The following is an 18,339-nucleotide window of genomic DNA, read 5'->3' as shown; positions in this document are numbered from 1 at the left end:
AGATACCAATATGAGTCAAGTTTTATTTACAGTACATAAGCTCAATAAGCACATTTTCTATGCCCCTCGGGAGGTTTTATAAATCGGTACAAGTCAGAGTGCAAGATTTCTGTATTTCTGGATATGAAATAAGATGGGGAGGAAATAGTGTGCAATATATGATAGACAATCATGCTTCTTTTCTGCAACTACCAGCATGTATATATCATTTAGATCCTGTCATGTCCATAAATCCTGCATTTGCATGTAAGTCTATCGCACAACGGAAGGCAAGTGTCTACTTGCATCTGCTTTCGCATGCATTTTAGTCACGCTGAGAGCAAGTGCACATGTCTGGGGACGATGCGAATGAGTAAATGAAGCCGACAGCCGCAGCGGTCCTCACATGGCTATAATCACATTAAAGCGACGTCCCAGCCACTCTGACACCGACTAAATATGTCCCAGTCAAACTCAATGCGAGGCAGCATGCACAATCACAGACGAAAGGGGATGTTTGCAATGACCACTTAGAATGCATAACATGCCGTCTAAGAAGCTAGCAAAGCTAATCAAAGGAACCTGGAGAAATACAAAAAATATTTTTTTCTTGGTAAATCAGAAAAGTTAAATTGCTGTTCTAATTAGTGCTTCATTCAGATAACCTCGAGACTTGACCATTTTTTGTTTGCTTTTTTCTAATGTCATTTTGGTTATGTTGAATGAATATTGGTCAAATTATTGTTCCTTGAATTCCTTAATCACAAAAAAAGACCTCAACAAAAACTGGCACATTAGTTTCTAGATTTATTTTTTATTTTTTATTCAATTGACAACAATATATTCGCATTTGAGCAGCTTTTTATGTCAGGGTGTTAACATCATTGTAGGATAACAGCGCTATGTGTAAGTAGGTGGCTATTTAAAAATGATTTGATTTTTAAGTTTTCTGGCTGTTGCATCTGTTAAGACTGATATCAAACCCAAACACATGCTGGCTTTCGATCCACAAAAAGGGATTAAGCAGAAAACCGGTGTTTACTTTCTGTTTTTCTGTCCAAGGTGTCGTGCCGCTCTGCATATATGTGCTTGCTTGAGGCCCAACGGTATGTCACAGTGACCGCCCACTCGCAATCCTCCACCACAGTGGCTGTCAATTCTATATTTTCCCACTCTTGGTAAAAAACAACTGATGCTGAACATTTGAGCAAACATCACTGATATATTTCATAATCCAGAGTTTTTAGTTGTTGCTAGTCATGTGAAATGCTAGAGGGCTGAGCAACCTGGCTCTGATTTCCACGTTATATTGCTTTTGCTATCTTCTCAAAATTGAATAAAAACAGCCATGTCAGGAGTAAAATTCTAAACCAAAGTAGAAAATATGGTAATGGCGATACTGTTTTAATTATTTCAAAGATTACCCCTTCAGATGAATCCTATCATTTTTTTTAACGTTGGTGTTCTAATCTATATGCAGTAGAACAAAGTAGTTTTTTCACCCTCATTTACTTCGAGTTTTTGTTTACACTGTTTGCTGAACGGTTTCATTATTTACCGTCTTACATGATCAATGTGAAAGCAGGAACTGTAATAACAGCCATGGGGCCGTTGGGACTTTGTTAACAATTTACCTAAAAAAACAAAAAAGAAATTGGTGATTGATTTTTGAGTCAGCGTAGAAGACACATTTTTATCAGAACTGCATGCTTTCTGTTTTGTTATAAAATAGATAAGTGGTTAGATGTTCCAGGCAAGTTCACAATTAGCAAAAGTTAGTTGAGTCCACGTAATGCACAATCACATTTATACTGGTGTCAATCAATATCCGTTATGGATATTATCGATTAACTACTGTGCCTGTAAACTCAGCACAAATATGGTATCAAGTATAGTAATGTTGCTGTTGTGTAACGGTAAAATAAGAAACTGGGGTAACAAATGCTGACAAAGGGGTGTGAATTTGTCATCTAAAAGCAAAATTCCAAACCAGAGTTATAATGGCACTACACAAAGGGCAGACTAACACCTGCAAAGCTAAGCTGAGCAGGCAAAACTGGTCCCTGAGTTTTTCAGCTGAGCGACCGTTGAGAAATGCTGTTCTTCTAATGCATACATTGCACCTGCTTACCTTGGTCCTTTGCTATGTAAGGGGAATTATACTGCATTTTCAGCTGAAAAAAAATCCCTCATTAGTCCTCGGAAGTACAGCAACGGAAATTATCAGCTCATTCTGCAGCCAGCCATTGGAGCAAATGAAGACCATTAGTGACACAATGACAGTTTATTGTCTCATTCTGCTTACTGACCCGGCCAACCTCCCCCTCATATGCTTGCAATACAGCCAGTTCCTCCACCCACTCAAAAGCTGACGACATTACCTTTTCTACTGTGGAGATTGCCCCATTATTTGTTTTGTCCTTGTTCCCAGTGACATTTAGTATACATGTATTAAAACTGCCTTCAGAAAAAAATAATGAAAATGAATTGTCGAACGGACGTTATCGTTTACATTCATCAATTTAAATGATGCAATTTACAATGCCTGTACTGCATAAAATAAATTAAATGGACATGTTTCTTGATACTTCTTCATTGAATGTATGTGACCTTCAATGAAAAAAAATCTGCTGTCATAGATATTGTAAATTGATGTGTTATTCATCAGGATGGGGATGCAGTACGAGAAATTAACTCCAACGAAATACCATCCTAACATTATATCATCCAAAGTATGGGAACAATAAGGATAATTACCTTACATACATCTTCTGTAGATGTTTTTTTTTTAAATAAATTAAGTATTTGCTCTAATAAATATATTTGGTGAGCAAGTGTATCGAAGTAAACAGACTAAAATTAACCTAAGTGGATAAAAGTTAATATTTAACTCCATCAAGCATGCGGTCAATTGATAACACCCACAAAATCCTACAGAACATGCATTTCCTCTTTTGAAGAGGAGACTAAAGGGAATCAGAGCCAGTTTGATGACCAATTGATCATGCACATACATGCCCCTCGCCCCAGAATTCCTCCAAGAATCTTTATTTTTTATTTTTTCATCAATCACAAGTTAAACACGAAACAGCTTCTTAAGTTCACTTGATCTGTATTTAATAGTGCTTAGAGGTCAACTTAGATATTTGGGGGAAACTTGATCCACTTTGTCCATGTCCCAATATTAAAACACACACATTTTAACATGTGTAACATTTATCCTGAAATAAAAATAACTTCCTGTCCTACCTCTGTTGTGGCTGGGTACTCTCCGGCGGCTGGTAGAGGAGCTGTGGATAACGTGTTGGTAGCGTGAAATGTCTGGCGGGGTTTTAGGAACGCGGAAGCTGTCCTGGAACCGCTGCATCAAATCTTCCACGGCCTCTCTGTTCGGGTCAGTGGCTGCGGCAGAGAGTGAAAACGTCATAACACTTTTTAGTGAAAATGTTTTCAAGGACAATTGTAGGAATACTCCTGGAGTATGCTAAAAATAACTTCAGGATATATTTAGAATGGAAGCATCATTTGCATCACGTGACAATAGCCTGCCTCATTAAAACAAACAAATTTTTTTTTTTAGATTCCTAGCTTTCACAGGATCCCATCAATTCAATATTGCCTCATCTCTCTACAGAGATCCTGCCAACGCTTCGTCTTGTGGCTCAGTCTCAGTCATTCTGATTGATGACTCCCGAACACCTCGCTTTGGGCAAAGTGACTGAATAGTCGAGAGAGGAAAAAAAACCCCAGCTCTGCTCACTTTCCTTTAAACCAAAAGATAAAAAAGGAGTGTATAAAAGTCAACGGCCATACCGCGAATGATCTTTCACAAAGAATAAAAGCGAGACCGTTGTGACATTCGACATCCAAAAAGGCTGACGACACTACACATGGTTATTTCCTTATTTTGCCATATAATGGCCAGACCTGATAAGAGAAGTATTTCTGAAACACAATAAACTTTGCTTATCTGTCTGCTCCACAGGCTGGCGGGAAAATAATAAAAGGCAGCTTTGCTGTGAATTTTGCTTTAAACTTGTATTGATGAAATACCTCCATCTGGGCTCAGACAATTTAAAGCTTATAAAGATTCTTAAAATCACTCTTGAAGCACACAGTTTAACAGTGCAGAGACTTTAGAATTGGTGCAATAGGAGTTGTTCCGTCTGCATCCCTTCAGCTGAGCTCCAGAGAAGATATAATGGCTCAATATTCTTTTTTGGAAGATGAGAAAGATAATAATAACTTTGAAATGTAAAAAAAAAAATCATCTCTCTTCTGTCAGCTTTGGTGTGAACTGGACTCAATTTGTCTAAGATTTGAGATTTTTTTTTAGATAAAAGTAAGTAAAAAACATCACATAGTTTATTAACTTTACCAGATTTTTTTATTTTCTATTTTAAAATAATTCAAAAATCTAAAAAACATAAAAAAAATATTCTATTTTTAATATTATTTTGGATCGTTGTCGGCACAAAATTGACATTGCGTAATTGATGATGACATCAAACAAAACATCAAATCAAGGCAAATTTCAATAAGGACAAGAAATGTGAATTATTTCCTCATACTTTGAGTGGATGGAGATTCAGAAAACTAATAAAAGCAAATCAAAGACACCGGGGTACTGTTTGAAATTGTGGGAAACAATTGAATGTTCTTTTATATCATAGGTATCAAACCCAAGGCACGGGGCCATGTACGGCCCCACACATCATTTTATGTGGCCCGCAAATACAAAATTTGCATCAACTTTATGTGTCAATGCTAAAATTACAAATTACACTTGCTAAAATAGAGATAATGGTCGCATTTTTTTTATTGTGATTCATCTTTTTAAAATATTTGAACAGTTTTACTGGTCTCTGAGTTATTTATGAGTTTGTTGTGTAGCCTATACTGTATATAATATAAGCCGTTTACATTCATAATTGCGCTCCAAAGAAAACTATGACTATGCTGCGTCCTGCGACAAAAATTAGTTTGACAACCCTGTTTTATATGATTCGAAAAATGTTTATACATCTGTGTGTTTATGACGGGAGTTTTACATTTCCACACTGAAAACAACATCACTCATAGACTCTGTGCTAACACCCCACAATTATTTCCTGACATAAGGGCTCTCTCCAGGAATATTGCTAGTGCAAGTTGGATCACAATCAAGCATTCAAATAAGTACAATAAGGCAAAGGAAAGAGGGAGAATTGTCCCAATCTGACAATGTTACATAATTGAAATTCCTGTTTCCAAATTAAACCAGCCATTCATTTAATGGAAATTATTACAAACTCTTCTGACTTTGGTATCCGAAAGGCAGAGTAGAACCTCACAATATAAACAGTAAAACATTTTGTTTAACTTGGCTTGAAAAGATGCTCCAAAAGACAAATAATAATCCCTGACAGAGCATAAAGTGGCAGGTATTGCTTTTCTGTGGAGAAATAAAAAAAAAATGGAATCAATCACCGAATGTCAGCCAGGCTATAGTTTTCTGCTTTTACACTAAACACTGGTTTACTTGACACATTTGACAATGCTAACATCTAAAACATTACCTACATTTTATGAAGCTTGAGTTCAAGCCCTTGGTCAGAAGAATTCTACTTACATTATTTCTTGAATGAACAATCAATGAGAGATGTGGAAAAATCGAAGCCCTTGGAAAGAAAATTCACTGAACATTTAATCAATTGGTTCTTGACATCCTCTTGTGAAGGCCTAGTTCAAGTTTCTTACATCAGACAAAAGAGTGCACTTTAGCGTACATTCGATGATTACTTACTATGGCATTTCATCAACACCAATTTTGATTTTTTAGGCCTTAATGTTTGGAGCGAACCCCTCAGTTCCTTGGTTACAATCAAGGGATGGCCATGTGGCATGCATGAGCAGTTCCAAACAAAGGACACAGGAACTTTTGCCTGTATGTTCTGGTCCAGAAATAGACTCCTGGACTATCGGGATTTCCACTCATCAAAGCTCCTCAGATCCAACAAGCCCATAGCTTCCAAGAGAGTATCTCTCTCAAGACATCCATCATTGTTACTTAGTGTATGTGAAGGCTGTGTTGAAACCACTGATTCCCTCTGTGAAAACTCCTGACCTTCTAAAAAAAAAAATCAAAATACCAGGCGAAGCAATCCAAAGACTCCTAGCTAATGGAAGAAGGATCATTGAAGAGGACTGCGTTTGGCAGCTTATCTACAGCAGAACATCTGTGCAACAAACATATACGCTTCTAAGAAGCCTTTTGATGCAATCCATTACCCACTACATCACCTTGGTGAGTTTCATAACATCTAGAGTGTTCCCTTATATCATTGGAGAGATTCCAAACTGAATTTTTCCTGTGTACAGTTTATATTCTCTTGTCTAGATCTTTGACTAGTTTTTCAAATAATACACTGTCATTATTTGGGTCCTGTTTTTAAAATGAACAGCCAGGCAGGACAATTTGTAAATAATGATTATCATTTTAAATATTTACAATTAATTTAAAAGTGATTATAACCAACCACTTATTTAATAATAATAAAACAGCTATTCACCAAATTAGGAATTTCTACATTTATTCATTTATGTATTTATTTAATGCAAAACTGCCAAATCGGTAAGAATAAACATTGCTTGCACCCAATCCTACCAGTTTGCTTTGTTTTCTTGATGCTATGGTTTGTTGCTGCAACATAGTTCATCCAGCATCTGTGCATTCCTCCATCAAGGCATATCTGCCCATCAATCATCAATCATGCTTATCCTGTGCAGGGTTGCAAAGGGCCTAGAGCCAATTTCAGCCCATGACACTGACTGACAGATATGGTTTCCACGGCTCTTCCTTCTAGCAGAGAGAATGGTTCGACCCTGCTTCATTAAAATGCCCTTTAACCTTCATGTGAAAAATTAATATCTGTTAAATACTACTTCTACCTGTGTGTACTTAAATATCAAATAAGTTTAACCCTATTCTGCTTTTAATACTGGTATTTACCTCCTAAGAAGTTAAATAGCAGAGGTGCCAAAAGCTAGTCCAAAATATTATTAATTTTACATCTGATAGATACAAATCATCCGCAACTCCTGGAAGTATTGTTTCATTTAAGGAAAGACAAATGAAAAAGGTGTCCCCTAAATGACCGTAATGCATAAGACACTCATAATATAGAATAATTTCACTGAATCGCTAATGTAGCCGAAGGGAATTGCTGCCGACAGAAACGGAAACCTTTGACCAAGTCTTTCTCTCTCACTCTCCACTAATAGCTTATGACCCTTTATTCTTTCCGACTTGGGAAGGAAAATTTCCTCTACGCTGAACGTCAGCAAGACCAAGTAACAATCGAAAGTTGTCCCACCAAGCCTCCCACCCTCGGGCGTGTTGAAGAAATAAACAATGTGGTTTACAATCTGGCATACAGTGCTAAATTTTCACTCATCTCTGAATATAAACTTAGAAGGAGCAAGACCTCTCTCGGGTAATTTCCTGGTAATCTTGGGTTCTTCTGCATGCCCTGTTGAAACCGTACATCCCAAAAAATAATGAAAACTTTTATCTCCATTCACGACCAGTGTCGACGACCTTGGCTGATAAGCACAATATTTTGAATGTTTAAATAGAATGCAATAGGTGTAGTATTGACAAACTATGACCCAGAATGCCAGTGAACCAGTGAAAGTCTATCCAAAGGGCTGAACTAAGCATCTTGGACCAGATAATGCGGAGACTTCAGGTTGATAGGAGTGGCTTGTGACCAGTTCAGGGAGTAGCCCGGTGTAGCCCCAGCTAACCTTTGACCCTGTTGACGATAAACAGTAGAGAAAACCGACAATTGGACTTCCCGTTATTGGAAAGTTTCAAGCGAAAGATTATGAGGCTCAACATCTTAAATGTCAATTGGTGAGACATGGGCAAACTGTCAAAAACTGAAATAAAAATTGTACTAACCATACCCTGTATGTGGCCAATGAAAACATGCTTTGTTTTTGTTTTTGCCCATCACAGCAGAAAGGCTCATGTTAGTAAGCATCAAAGTAAATGTCAGCATGTCATTTATGCCTGAATGCCAATTTAATGGTAACCTTTTTTTCCGCTTGCATACTTGTCTTGTTCTTATCCATCTTGACTAACAGCTGAACACCATTTGTATTCATGCGAGCGAATGCAGCCACAAGAGAAATGACGGGAAGGTTTCTTAAGATTGTTGCTTCCCTGCTGTTTCAATTTGAGGGTGAAAAAAAATCTGCAAGGGCGGGGGTGAATGAATCGGAGAAATTACATCCGCACAAAGGTTTTTCTTTTTGTACTCCTACCTTTCATGTACACACACATACTGTAGCTCAAGCAAAACAATCACGTTGCATCAGTGTTGCCTTGTTTTTGTCTTCCCCTTCACGCCTTGGAAAGCAAATGATGGCAGAGCCGATCAATAAGGATGAAATGCAGAGGGTTTCAAGCCAAAGCATTTGATTCCCTTGGTGATTTATCCACTGTGCCATTGTTCCAAAAGGAGAAGTCGAGTATAGCAATTCGAGGAAGCATTGACGCCGCTGCTTCCAGATTTGTGACAGCTACACGAAAACGGACTAAGCAGTGAGACAGGTGCAAAGATAAAGACAAAAGTGTTGTGAAGACAAAGGATGCATGATGAATGGAGAGTGTCTAAAAGAGACAAGAGACGTTAGATGAGGGCCAAGCGGTGTCAAGATGAGAAAGCGCCAAGTGTTGGCACAACCACTGAAATCCAGGCTGTCTTGCAAAATATATGTGGAATTTTGCATTATTTATCATCCACCATTGAGTTACTGAGTCCTGGAGAGCAATAATAACATTTGTAAGGATGAAATGGCAAAACCCCTAGCTTGGACCTCTAACCCTCAAACACTAGCCCTAACACTCTCTAACCCCGCTAAATCTGACCTGTATAGTATTTTAATATTTATTGTAGCTTTATGCTCTTGAGAATGATTAATTGCTGTTTTAATGATTCGTTTCTGGAAAGGATGGATAAGATAACGAGGAGAATACTAACCCTAGCCTGAGCCACCATCCCTAACCGTTGTCTGCACACTATCTTAATCCTTAATCATAACCCTTGACACCTTAACTTTACCTTTAACCTTACTGGAACTGAAACGATCACCTAAATACGACCTGTATGATAAATGTATGTACCAGATAAATGCTAAAAGATACTGAAAAGTAATGGCTGAGAAAAACTTGTCAAACTGTATATAATATAACTGGAAATCCATTCAGATATAACTCCCAGGGGTTGTAGGTAGAATAAGGAATAGAGAATCACAGAATAAGCCAAGTCGCATGTCTTTGCTTCCAATTGCTTACTGTCAAACAAAGAATAGACTTCGACAGCCCGGTCCCAATCATGTCGAAGAACAAAGCAATATTCATGTCTGGAATACTTTCGCTGACCTCTACTTCTAATATTTTTATGGGCTGTAAACCGGAAGCTGACATGCTCCAATGCATCCCTATGTGTTTCAGTGCCACTGGGGAAAAGACGGAAGATGATGGAAATGGTGTTCTATACTATTGCTGGCACTCTCTTCCTCTTCTTTTATGAGAAGACGGCTAGCCCCACCACTCCCGAGGCAACGTTCACAGTGATGACTGCTCACACATCACACATCAGAGAGGCGCTGCTTTCAAGCAGTGCTTTATGGAATAGTAAAGGCAATGTTCTCTGCATGGAAATATGACGACATGTTGGGTCTATTCAAACATGTAGTTCAAAAAGCGGGGTAAAGTCTGGATTTTCTGTATCCAACAGCTTGGAAGCTTTGGAAAAAAAGAGAATAGCAGCCCCATGAGAAACGTGCAGACCCATGTCAGAAGGATTAATCTCACTGGTTATTCATAATATACCTACCGTATTTCCCGCACTATAAGGCGCACCTAAAAACCTCCAATTTTCTCAAAAGCCGACAGTGCGCCTTCTACTCAGGTGCGCCTTATATATGGACTAATATTGAGCCACTACAGCAGGCGTGTCCAAAGTCCGGCCCACGGGCCAAACATATATATCTTATATATGGACAAAGTTTTAAAATGGGCCATTCATTGAAGGTGAGCCTTATAATCCGGTGCGCCTTACATATGGACAAAGTTTTAAAATGAGCCATTCATTGAAGGTGCACCTTATAATCCGGTGCGCCTTATAGTGCGGAAAATACGGTACTCTATTTCTAGTGAGATTTAAACATGCCAACTCAGGTTTCTGTCATTGCAAAGCATGTGATCGCAGTGTCCCATCTCAAGTTGACATGTTGCCTCTGTCTACCGGCTTGTGCCTCCACATGGATGTCTTACGGGTCTCGCGACTGTTTGTGTCGCATGGACTCTGAGCTATCTATAGCTCGCTTCTCTCGCCACGGGGACGTAATAAAATATGAATCTGTCCCTCCACACTTAAGGCATGCCGAAGAGATAGAACCAAACGCTGACCTGCTCCAGACAGGCAGAATCTTCAAAGTGATAAACACAAATTATCATAGCTCATTAGAGCCTGAGCGGGATAAAGGCTGACGCGTAACGGCCCACTAGAGGAGCTACCACTTGAAATCATTCTGACAGGCCAAGCTAATCATACTAGAATTCACCTTCACTTGTTTGTTCCATTGTATTTATGGGTTTGCTTTGGTTTATTAGATAGGTCATTTATCTCATGGTATTAATGACTGTGGCTTGTTAAAGTTAGAAAATGCGCACTCAAATTAGTCAAACAACAGAGGCCCATGAATGTTTAAAGTTTTCTGGCACAGAAACGGTGACAACGAATATGTAAGTTGTCAGTTTCATGATAACACAACAGGGACGTGCATCAGGCTGTTGTATTGAAAAAGGGCAGTTTGCTCTGTTGTGAGCGTGCACACTCAATGTTTAACAAGTGTCTTATTTTATTCCTTTTAATGTGGCGCACTCAAATCACTGATTGAGACATGTGTGGAAAAGGACGCAGCAATCCGTGCTTGACCGAAGTGATGTGGCAACAGACAACGGCACTGGGTCCCTTTATTAAACACAAAAAGAGCTGCTGATTATCGCTGGCAAATTTTAATATGTATCTACTGGCGCTAATGGTTCACATAACCCCTCTACCACCCCGTGCAGCGTGCCAACCAGAAAAATGATTTTGAAACTATAACAATAATAAGTTCAAGTGCACTAATTTCTACGATGGAGGCAATGATGCCCAGTTTTGTCGTATTTATGAATGAAATATAATGTCATTTACTCACATGGCTCAGAAATGTACCAAATTTACAATAGACCAGCTGCACCACAATTCAGACATGTTTAGAGCAGCCGGAAATATAAACCAATTTTCCTCCACCAAAGTTATTCTGAAGCGAGCGTATCTTCAAGGACACAGCCTTGCTACGCCACAACGCTCAGCATGATTCAGAGAGGTGTGCCAAATTGGCGAAGGGAGCCTTGTGCCTGTGCAGAAATCAGGATACACCGCCATTTTTGCATGTGCCATCTGTACCTGTAAAACATCCGTGCAAGCACTGGGTCATAATGCAGAGCTGATATTGAAACCAGGAAACTCAGAGCTGTAAGGCAAACATGATCATCACTCCCCCAACCATTCCTGATGACATATAACTAAAAGAAAAATGTATTAACTTCAGACCTGACCACATGGTGGTATTTATGTAATAAAATATACTTAGTATCCTTTTTTTTAAAATGCCTTAACCTTTAAATTAACTATGCACTTCCTTAATGTCACATTACCTGTGTCTAATCCAGTGCTTCTCAATTATTTTCTGTTACGCCCCCCCCTAGCAAGAAGAAAACTATTCGCGCCCCCCCTCCCCACCGTGACTATTCTAACTTGTCTTGTAAGTCGTAAAATGTTGCACTGTCGCAAACGTGACAGAAGTAACAATGAGAGCGCCAACTGGCTGATTGATTTATTTTAATTGAGAGGGAAAAAAAAACAGCAAAAGCATTTCATTAGCTGACCAGGAGATGGCGACAGCGTGGCATCTGAAGACCATGGATTGTTTGTTCTGCTACAGCCTAGGTGACTGATTCACAATTTGCACTGTCGCAAACGTGACAGAAGTAACAATGAGAGCGCCAACTGGCTGATTGATTTATTTTAATTGAGAGGGAAAAAAAAACAGCAAAAGCATTTCATTAGCTGACCAGGAGATGGCGACAGCGTGGCATCTGAAGACCATGGATTGTTTGTTCTGCTACAGCCTAGGTGACTGATTCACAATTTGCACTGTCGCAAACGTGACAGAAGTAACAATGAGAGCGCCACTGCCCCCTGCTGTAGTAAACGCGCAATTACACTTTATTCTAGTACTGCCAAAAAAAAAGCCTGTTCCCCAGGGTCACACGCGCCCCCCCAGGAATAGCACTGCGCCCCCCAAGGGGGGCGCGCCCCACTATTTGAGAAGCACTGGTCTAATCAGAGGCCCTCTGGGATAAGAAAGTTGATCAATTAATAAATGAAAGTCCATCTTGGTCCGCAGGGAGCAGTTCTGCTGATACCAATGGTTGAAGGGAAAGTAGTCAAGCATATAGCACCAAAGTTCGGTCTTTAAGTAAATAGCCATGCAATTTTGATGGCCTTTTTAAGTGTCGCAGTGGAATTTTAAAAGTCAAAGGGATCAAATGGACATGTGCCGTTCTCATATGGGTGCAGACGTCAGCAGAATATTGAGCGCAGGCCCGTGAGTAAGAAGTGTCGAGTGTTTCTGGATCAAACAGTGCTAAGCCCATGTGAGCTCTGTATGCAGACAAAACAGCAGAACGGAGACGCTCAGAATTGTGTGGGAAATTACTTTGAGTTTCAAGCCCTGCGTAGTATTCAAGATGATCTTGCATTATGTTGAAACTGCATCTATAATGCTGATTAATGTTGATTGAATTCATGGTGATGATTCTGGAATGAGATTAAATTGTGACAGAAATGACAATGAGATTAAATTGTGACAGAAATGAATTCAATTGAAGTCTTTTTAGTGGTTAACTTTTTTTGTACTCTTGTGAATAGGTTGTAGCCAACAGCAGCAGCAGTCAACTACACTGTTAACACTTTTTTATGCAAATTTTACATATATTTCCCAGTCCATGTAAAATAATGAAAGCTTTTCATTGCTTGTGTATTAATTGCTCAAGGCTCCTTCGAGGTCTAGAAAATAACTTAACATCACCCGGGGAGACACCGAAATATGACTCGGTGGGCGTTTGAAAGATTCCAAAGTCAACAAGAAATGTTGTTAGTTAGTGGGGAACTTTCCAGAGCACGTTGCAGTGGAAATGGAGCGCGGAGACATTATGCAAATATAATTACAATACGGTGCCAATTTATCACATACCCAAGATGATTCATCAGCTCCAGAGACAATTGAGTTAATCTAATACACTGCGAGCCAACATCAGTCTCCCTGGAAATTGCATGTTGACCAATAACAGGTTGCAGGAAAATAACATTCTTGATTTATCCGCAGAGCAGCCTTTGAAAAATGACGGTCAGTAAATGTAGACCATTTACTTGAAAGTTATGCATGGAATGTAAATGTCACATGCGCGTCTAATCTTTTTGTCACTTATGGCTTTCTTTTTGCCTTCCTGACATAAAGTTCTATGCGAACTTTAAGCTTGTACGAAATTGGCTGTGCATCCCTGCAGCTTCTCCAGAGTTATGGTGTTCTTCTTGTATGCTTCTCTGATCAATAATCTCCCAGCCTGTCACTTTATGTGATGGCCATTTCTTGGGAGGTTTGCAGTTCTGCCATGCTCTGTGGAATTTTGGATGATGGATTGAACAGGTATCCATGAAACATAAAAACATTTTTTATGACCTAACCTGATTCTTCAACTTTATCCCTGACCTATTTTTTAGATCTGTACTTCCATTTCATTAAAGCAATCATTTTCCATCTGCTTAACAATTATGTGCTGCTTGTTAATATTCTCGACGATTTGGTGGGTAAGCAGTCGAAGCTACTGTTCAAAAGATGACAGAAAGAAGGCTACTGCAAGCAGCTCGCTCATATTGATCTGTGGTGAAGCCATTTGCACTAGAAAGGATTTTATTTTCGTATTTTTGTTTGTCCTGACCAACGAAGATTTGACGTTGGATCGGATTACTATCAAGTTTTCATTTCTCAGCACTGTACCTGGACTTCCTGGCAGCTTGCTCTTGATTGACCCCTAAATTATTCTCGTCCTTCCTCCCCCAAATAACCGCATCAGATGCTCTACTGTGCCCGAGGAGGTTTGTTCATTATGTTTTCCGTCAGAGCTTCCAGAGAACACTATGCGGCACAAAGAATTGATGAAACTCATACAGTTGGGTTTCACACTCCAGTGGCCAGCAAGAAATTTATGACCGACTGCCTAAAATTGAAAGTTTCAATTTGAGCGTTTTGGCTTTACTAGCTCATTTTTCATAGTGCCAATATATTTGATTTTGTGTCAGCCTGAGTTATCTTAAATGTGGTGAGCTGATTTTGCTGACAATGCAAAATCAATTAACAAAAAAATATAAAAAATTTGCACATCTTAATGGTACAATAAAAACCTAAAAGTGATTTTTTTCTTATTTATTTTTCTTATTTATTTGTACATCTTAATGGTACAATAAAAATCTAAAAGCGATTTTCTTTTCTGCTCCCCACTCATTGAACTTGCTTTATCTTTACCCATTTGGCTCTCAGTGCAGCCATAAAGGAAATGCCGCAACTTTGGATTCATCAAGAAAATGTGAGCAGTGGGCACAAAGGACGCTGTTGTTTTCAAAAGGCCACTGCGCAAGCTGGTGATCTAGTTATATGTGGTCTTCATCTTTCATACAAATTTCCAGGGTTTATTTGTGCTTATTTAAAGAAAAAGAAAAGACATTTTAGCCTCATTATCCACAAAAATATTTTTCTACCAAAGGAAACGTATGGCCTATCATCAGAACACTAAATGTCACTGTGAGGCTCATCTGATTTTTTTTTTTCCTCAGAATACTTTTAAAAATGCCAGTGAGCAGCAGACAATGCATGCTTACTTGATCATAACTGATTAAAAGTTCAGCAGAGTGCAGCGGACGTCGGCCCACAGACCAGACACAGTTAACGGCTATCGCGTGGAGTCTCGAGTTAATTTAATTTTCACCTTCATCGGGATGAGTATGTGACCTTGGCTGCTACCATCACGACTATCATAAACTGATTTTTTTAATTCGATAGGGGCATCAGAATTCAAATGGGAATTTGACAAGAGTATTTATAAAAGTATATTTATTCAACCACTAAGTAGAATGGCGATGACGATGCCGAGCGTTTCATTATTGTTAATAAAAAAATTCTGTGTTCAAGTAAAATGCACTTTGGTACACTAAAATTAAGCAGAATTACAGGATCCATTGCTTAATATCCCACAATACAGTAGATCCTTTACCACGAAACAATTTGGTTGCTCATTAGTTTATCTGAGCCATTCTTGTACTGTTTCAAAGTGTAAAACCAGAATGGGGTCATTTCAAGATTGATAAAGCGATGTGTTTTAAATATATCTGAATGAATTAACACCAATTGCATAGAGCTTAAAGGTCTCTGAACCTTTGCTACCTCACTGCTATTGAACCCCACTGCTACTATTAAACCCAGTGAGTCCAGACAGATGATCAGTGAAAAGTGTCAAACACTGTGTAGTAGATGCAGTTTGAAGGAGTAAGCTGGTGGTGAGACGGGATGCCGGAGGTGTAACGGTAATAACTCTTGTGACTCTTTAACAACCTAATTCAAACATCATGACAAGCGCATGGATCTCAATCTGTGTACCATAGCTGGAGGTGCTAAAATAACAACGGAATAACAAAGTACCGAGAGCCAGCTCCTTAATCCTTTAAAATAATACAATTGGATTCAAATTAACGTGGCAAGAATGACGGTGAAAAAAGGCAACTCGGTATTTAAAGGCTTCTGTCCGGGTTGTCTTGCTGTGTAGATCAGCCGCTGGGACAGAAGTTAATTGCCCCCTTACTCAAATGCCACCCCCTTCACGCAGAGTGCAGATAGGGAAGCAGAGGCATCAAATTAAAAAGCTTTGTGGTCTGTCTCTTGGAAAATGCCAAATTGTGCATAGGGGATCTGAAACAGACTTACTTAGAAAGTGTCAGAGAAGTGGGAGCTCACACATAAATTAGCCCCTTTAAGCAATGTAAAAATGAAGCCATGTGGAGTAAGATGCTTTGATTTATAACACCTCAAACAAGCAAACGATGATACCGCATTCTAGATGTTAGATTTTGTCTGAAAAGTTACTTTTTTATAGGTTAGTTTGCTCTTGTTGCATGGCTGCAAGACCCTGCTGATTTGTTTCATGTCTAGCTTATTAAGCAAGTTGCTTTCTTTAAGCCAATTTTTGGTTTGGCGAAAGAATAAAGCCTTGTTTTCTAAGACCTCCAGCTTGGTCTCTTATCCTGTAGAAGACCCCGAGACACACTGGAGAAAGGAGTTGGTTGGTTTATTGTTTAGCACATATTATTATAGCAATAACAGTGCAAGGAGGGAGACGAAACCTCGGGCTTGTAAGGATCTCCACTCCTGTTATATATACAAACAAAGTGCTGTGTAGTCAAATGTCATTCAAGTGTTTGAAAAAATATAAGTAAATAAACAAAAGCATAACAAGCTAAATATTAATTTGTCATATTTATATATGCATATATACGAATGTGTATGTATACATACATAAACAGATACACTATAAAAAACAAGAAACAAGCGAAACAAAATAGACACTTAGCAATGTTGAAGCAATCAAAGAGACACCAGGTAGGAATAGCTAAAAGGGAACAGAAGAACTGCAAACAGAAAATAACAACACAAGGAAGAATCAGAGTATAAATTGTGGGTTGAGTTGATGTTCTTAGTATGGATCAGCTGAGTGCAGTGGGGGTAATTATGGACTGGTAGGATCATGAGTGGAGAAGGTGGTGTTTCAGGTGCTTTCTAAAAGCAGCCTGTGAAGATATGGATCGGGTATGGATTGGTAGCCAAATTAAGGACAAATGTCCACTATCAGCATTGTTTATAAAAAAAAAATAAAAAAATTAAAAAAAAAAGGGAAAAAAAGGATCTTACAGATAGTAAATGTTTGGTAAACAAATTGATAAATATATATTTGAAAATCTAAAATTCTTAGCAGGCTGTTGCATTTTAATGAACTGACCAGGATGACAAATTTCACCTTGCCACGGATTTGTTGCAGCACACACACACACACATTCGCACAAACACACACACACGTGCACACACACACACGAGCGAACTTGAGTTCTTGATTAGATTTTAAATTGAATTTCATTCTTGAGGAGTAGCTCATAAAGGAGTGTTTCTTTCCAGACCCAAAATGTATCAACCTAAAGCCTGAGTTGTTTGTCATTGAGGACTCATTTGAAATTCCCTCTTATTAATCTTGGTAAGTATTTTACTCTGCAGTATTTCTGAATATGTAAGCTTTTTATGTGGAATTGAAGAATTTTAACTTTGGTAAACCAAGTTCAAAGGCAATCAAAATGTATCATGACCTCAGACAGCTTTCTATTCGTTATGTCATAGGTTCAGCCCAAACTATACAACGTAAGAAAATAATTATATAAAAACTATGTTCCCCCCACACAGACTAAAACAGATTCTAAATAGTCTTAAAACATGTTGATATTGTATAGTCACTATGCCCCACAGTCTTGAACACGTGATTTCATGTGTCCAGTTTGTGCAAATGAAAACCAGATAATTTTCTATAAATCCAATTCTCCTAAACTAACAACATAAAATTTGACAACCAAGATGAGTGTATGAATAGAAATGACATTTTCTAAAGCATTACCACTGCAAGATTCAGAATGGCATAAATAACCCGGGCTTCCTCCATCTCCGTCAGCATACCACTTCAATTATTCAAGTTCAACCGTGGAGAAAAGTGCCCCACTTTCAACAGGATATCAACAGATGCCACAAACACAGCATTTTCGCCTCCGCTCTTCAGTTCGCCTTGACTATATATTGGAAGGGTCAAGAAGCAACAGAAACTCAGGCTTTGGTCACTTGACGTTGACACATTCAATTACAGCACACATGAAAGATGTTCCTATTGGGTGTGAGACGGTGTATTGAACATTTCAGGCAGATTCCGCAATGCGATTGCTCTGGTTTGGTGACTTTCTGGTGGTTTTCAATGATTTTAAATATTAGAAATATAATTTAAATATCAGTTGTGTCATTGGAAATGATGAAATCGCAATTAATTTCTCTGAAAATGATTAGTTATAAACTACAACTATTGTATATTTCTTCATCTATCTTTGCTAACGTCATATA

At 38.6% G+C, this 18,339-nt stretch overlaps 1 protein-coding gene across 1 annotated transcript in view; it reads right to left on the bottom strand.

The window, feature by feature from the left end:
- LOC133163558 (astrotactin-2-like) overlaps positions 1–18,339 on the bottom strand; it is a 155,025-nt gene that overhangs the window by 84,665 nt on the left and 52,021 nt on the right. The window contains exon 4 of the mRNA XM_061293591.1: positions 3,229–3,381. Within this exon, the coding sequence (XP_061149575.1) occupies positions 3,229–3,381 (153 nt within the window). The remainder of the gene's footprint in view (positions 1–3,228; positions 3,382–18,339) is intronic.

This window comes from Syngnathus typhle, linkage group LG12 (assembly GCF_033458585.1).
Source record: "Syngnathus typhle isolate RoL2023-S1 ecotype Sweden linkage group LG12, RoL_Styp_1.0, whole genome shotgun sequence".
Lineage (NCBI taxonomy): Eukaryota > Metazoa > Chordata > Actinopteri > Syngnathiformes > Syngnathidae > Syngnathus > Syngnathus typhle.
Note: the sequence above shows the minus strand (reverse complement) of the source record. Positions and strands in the feature narration are given on the sequence as shown.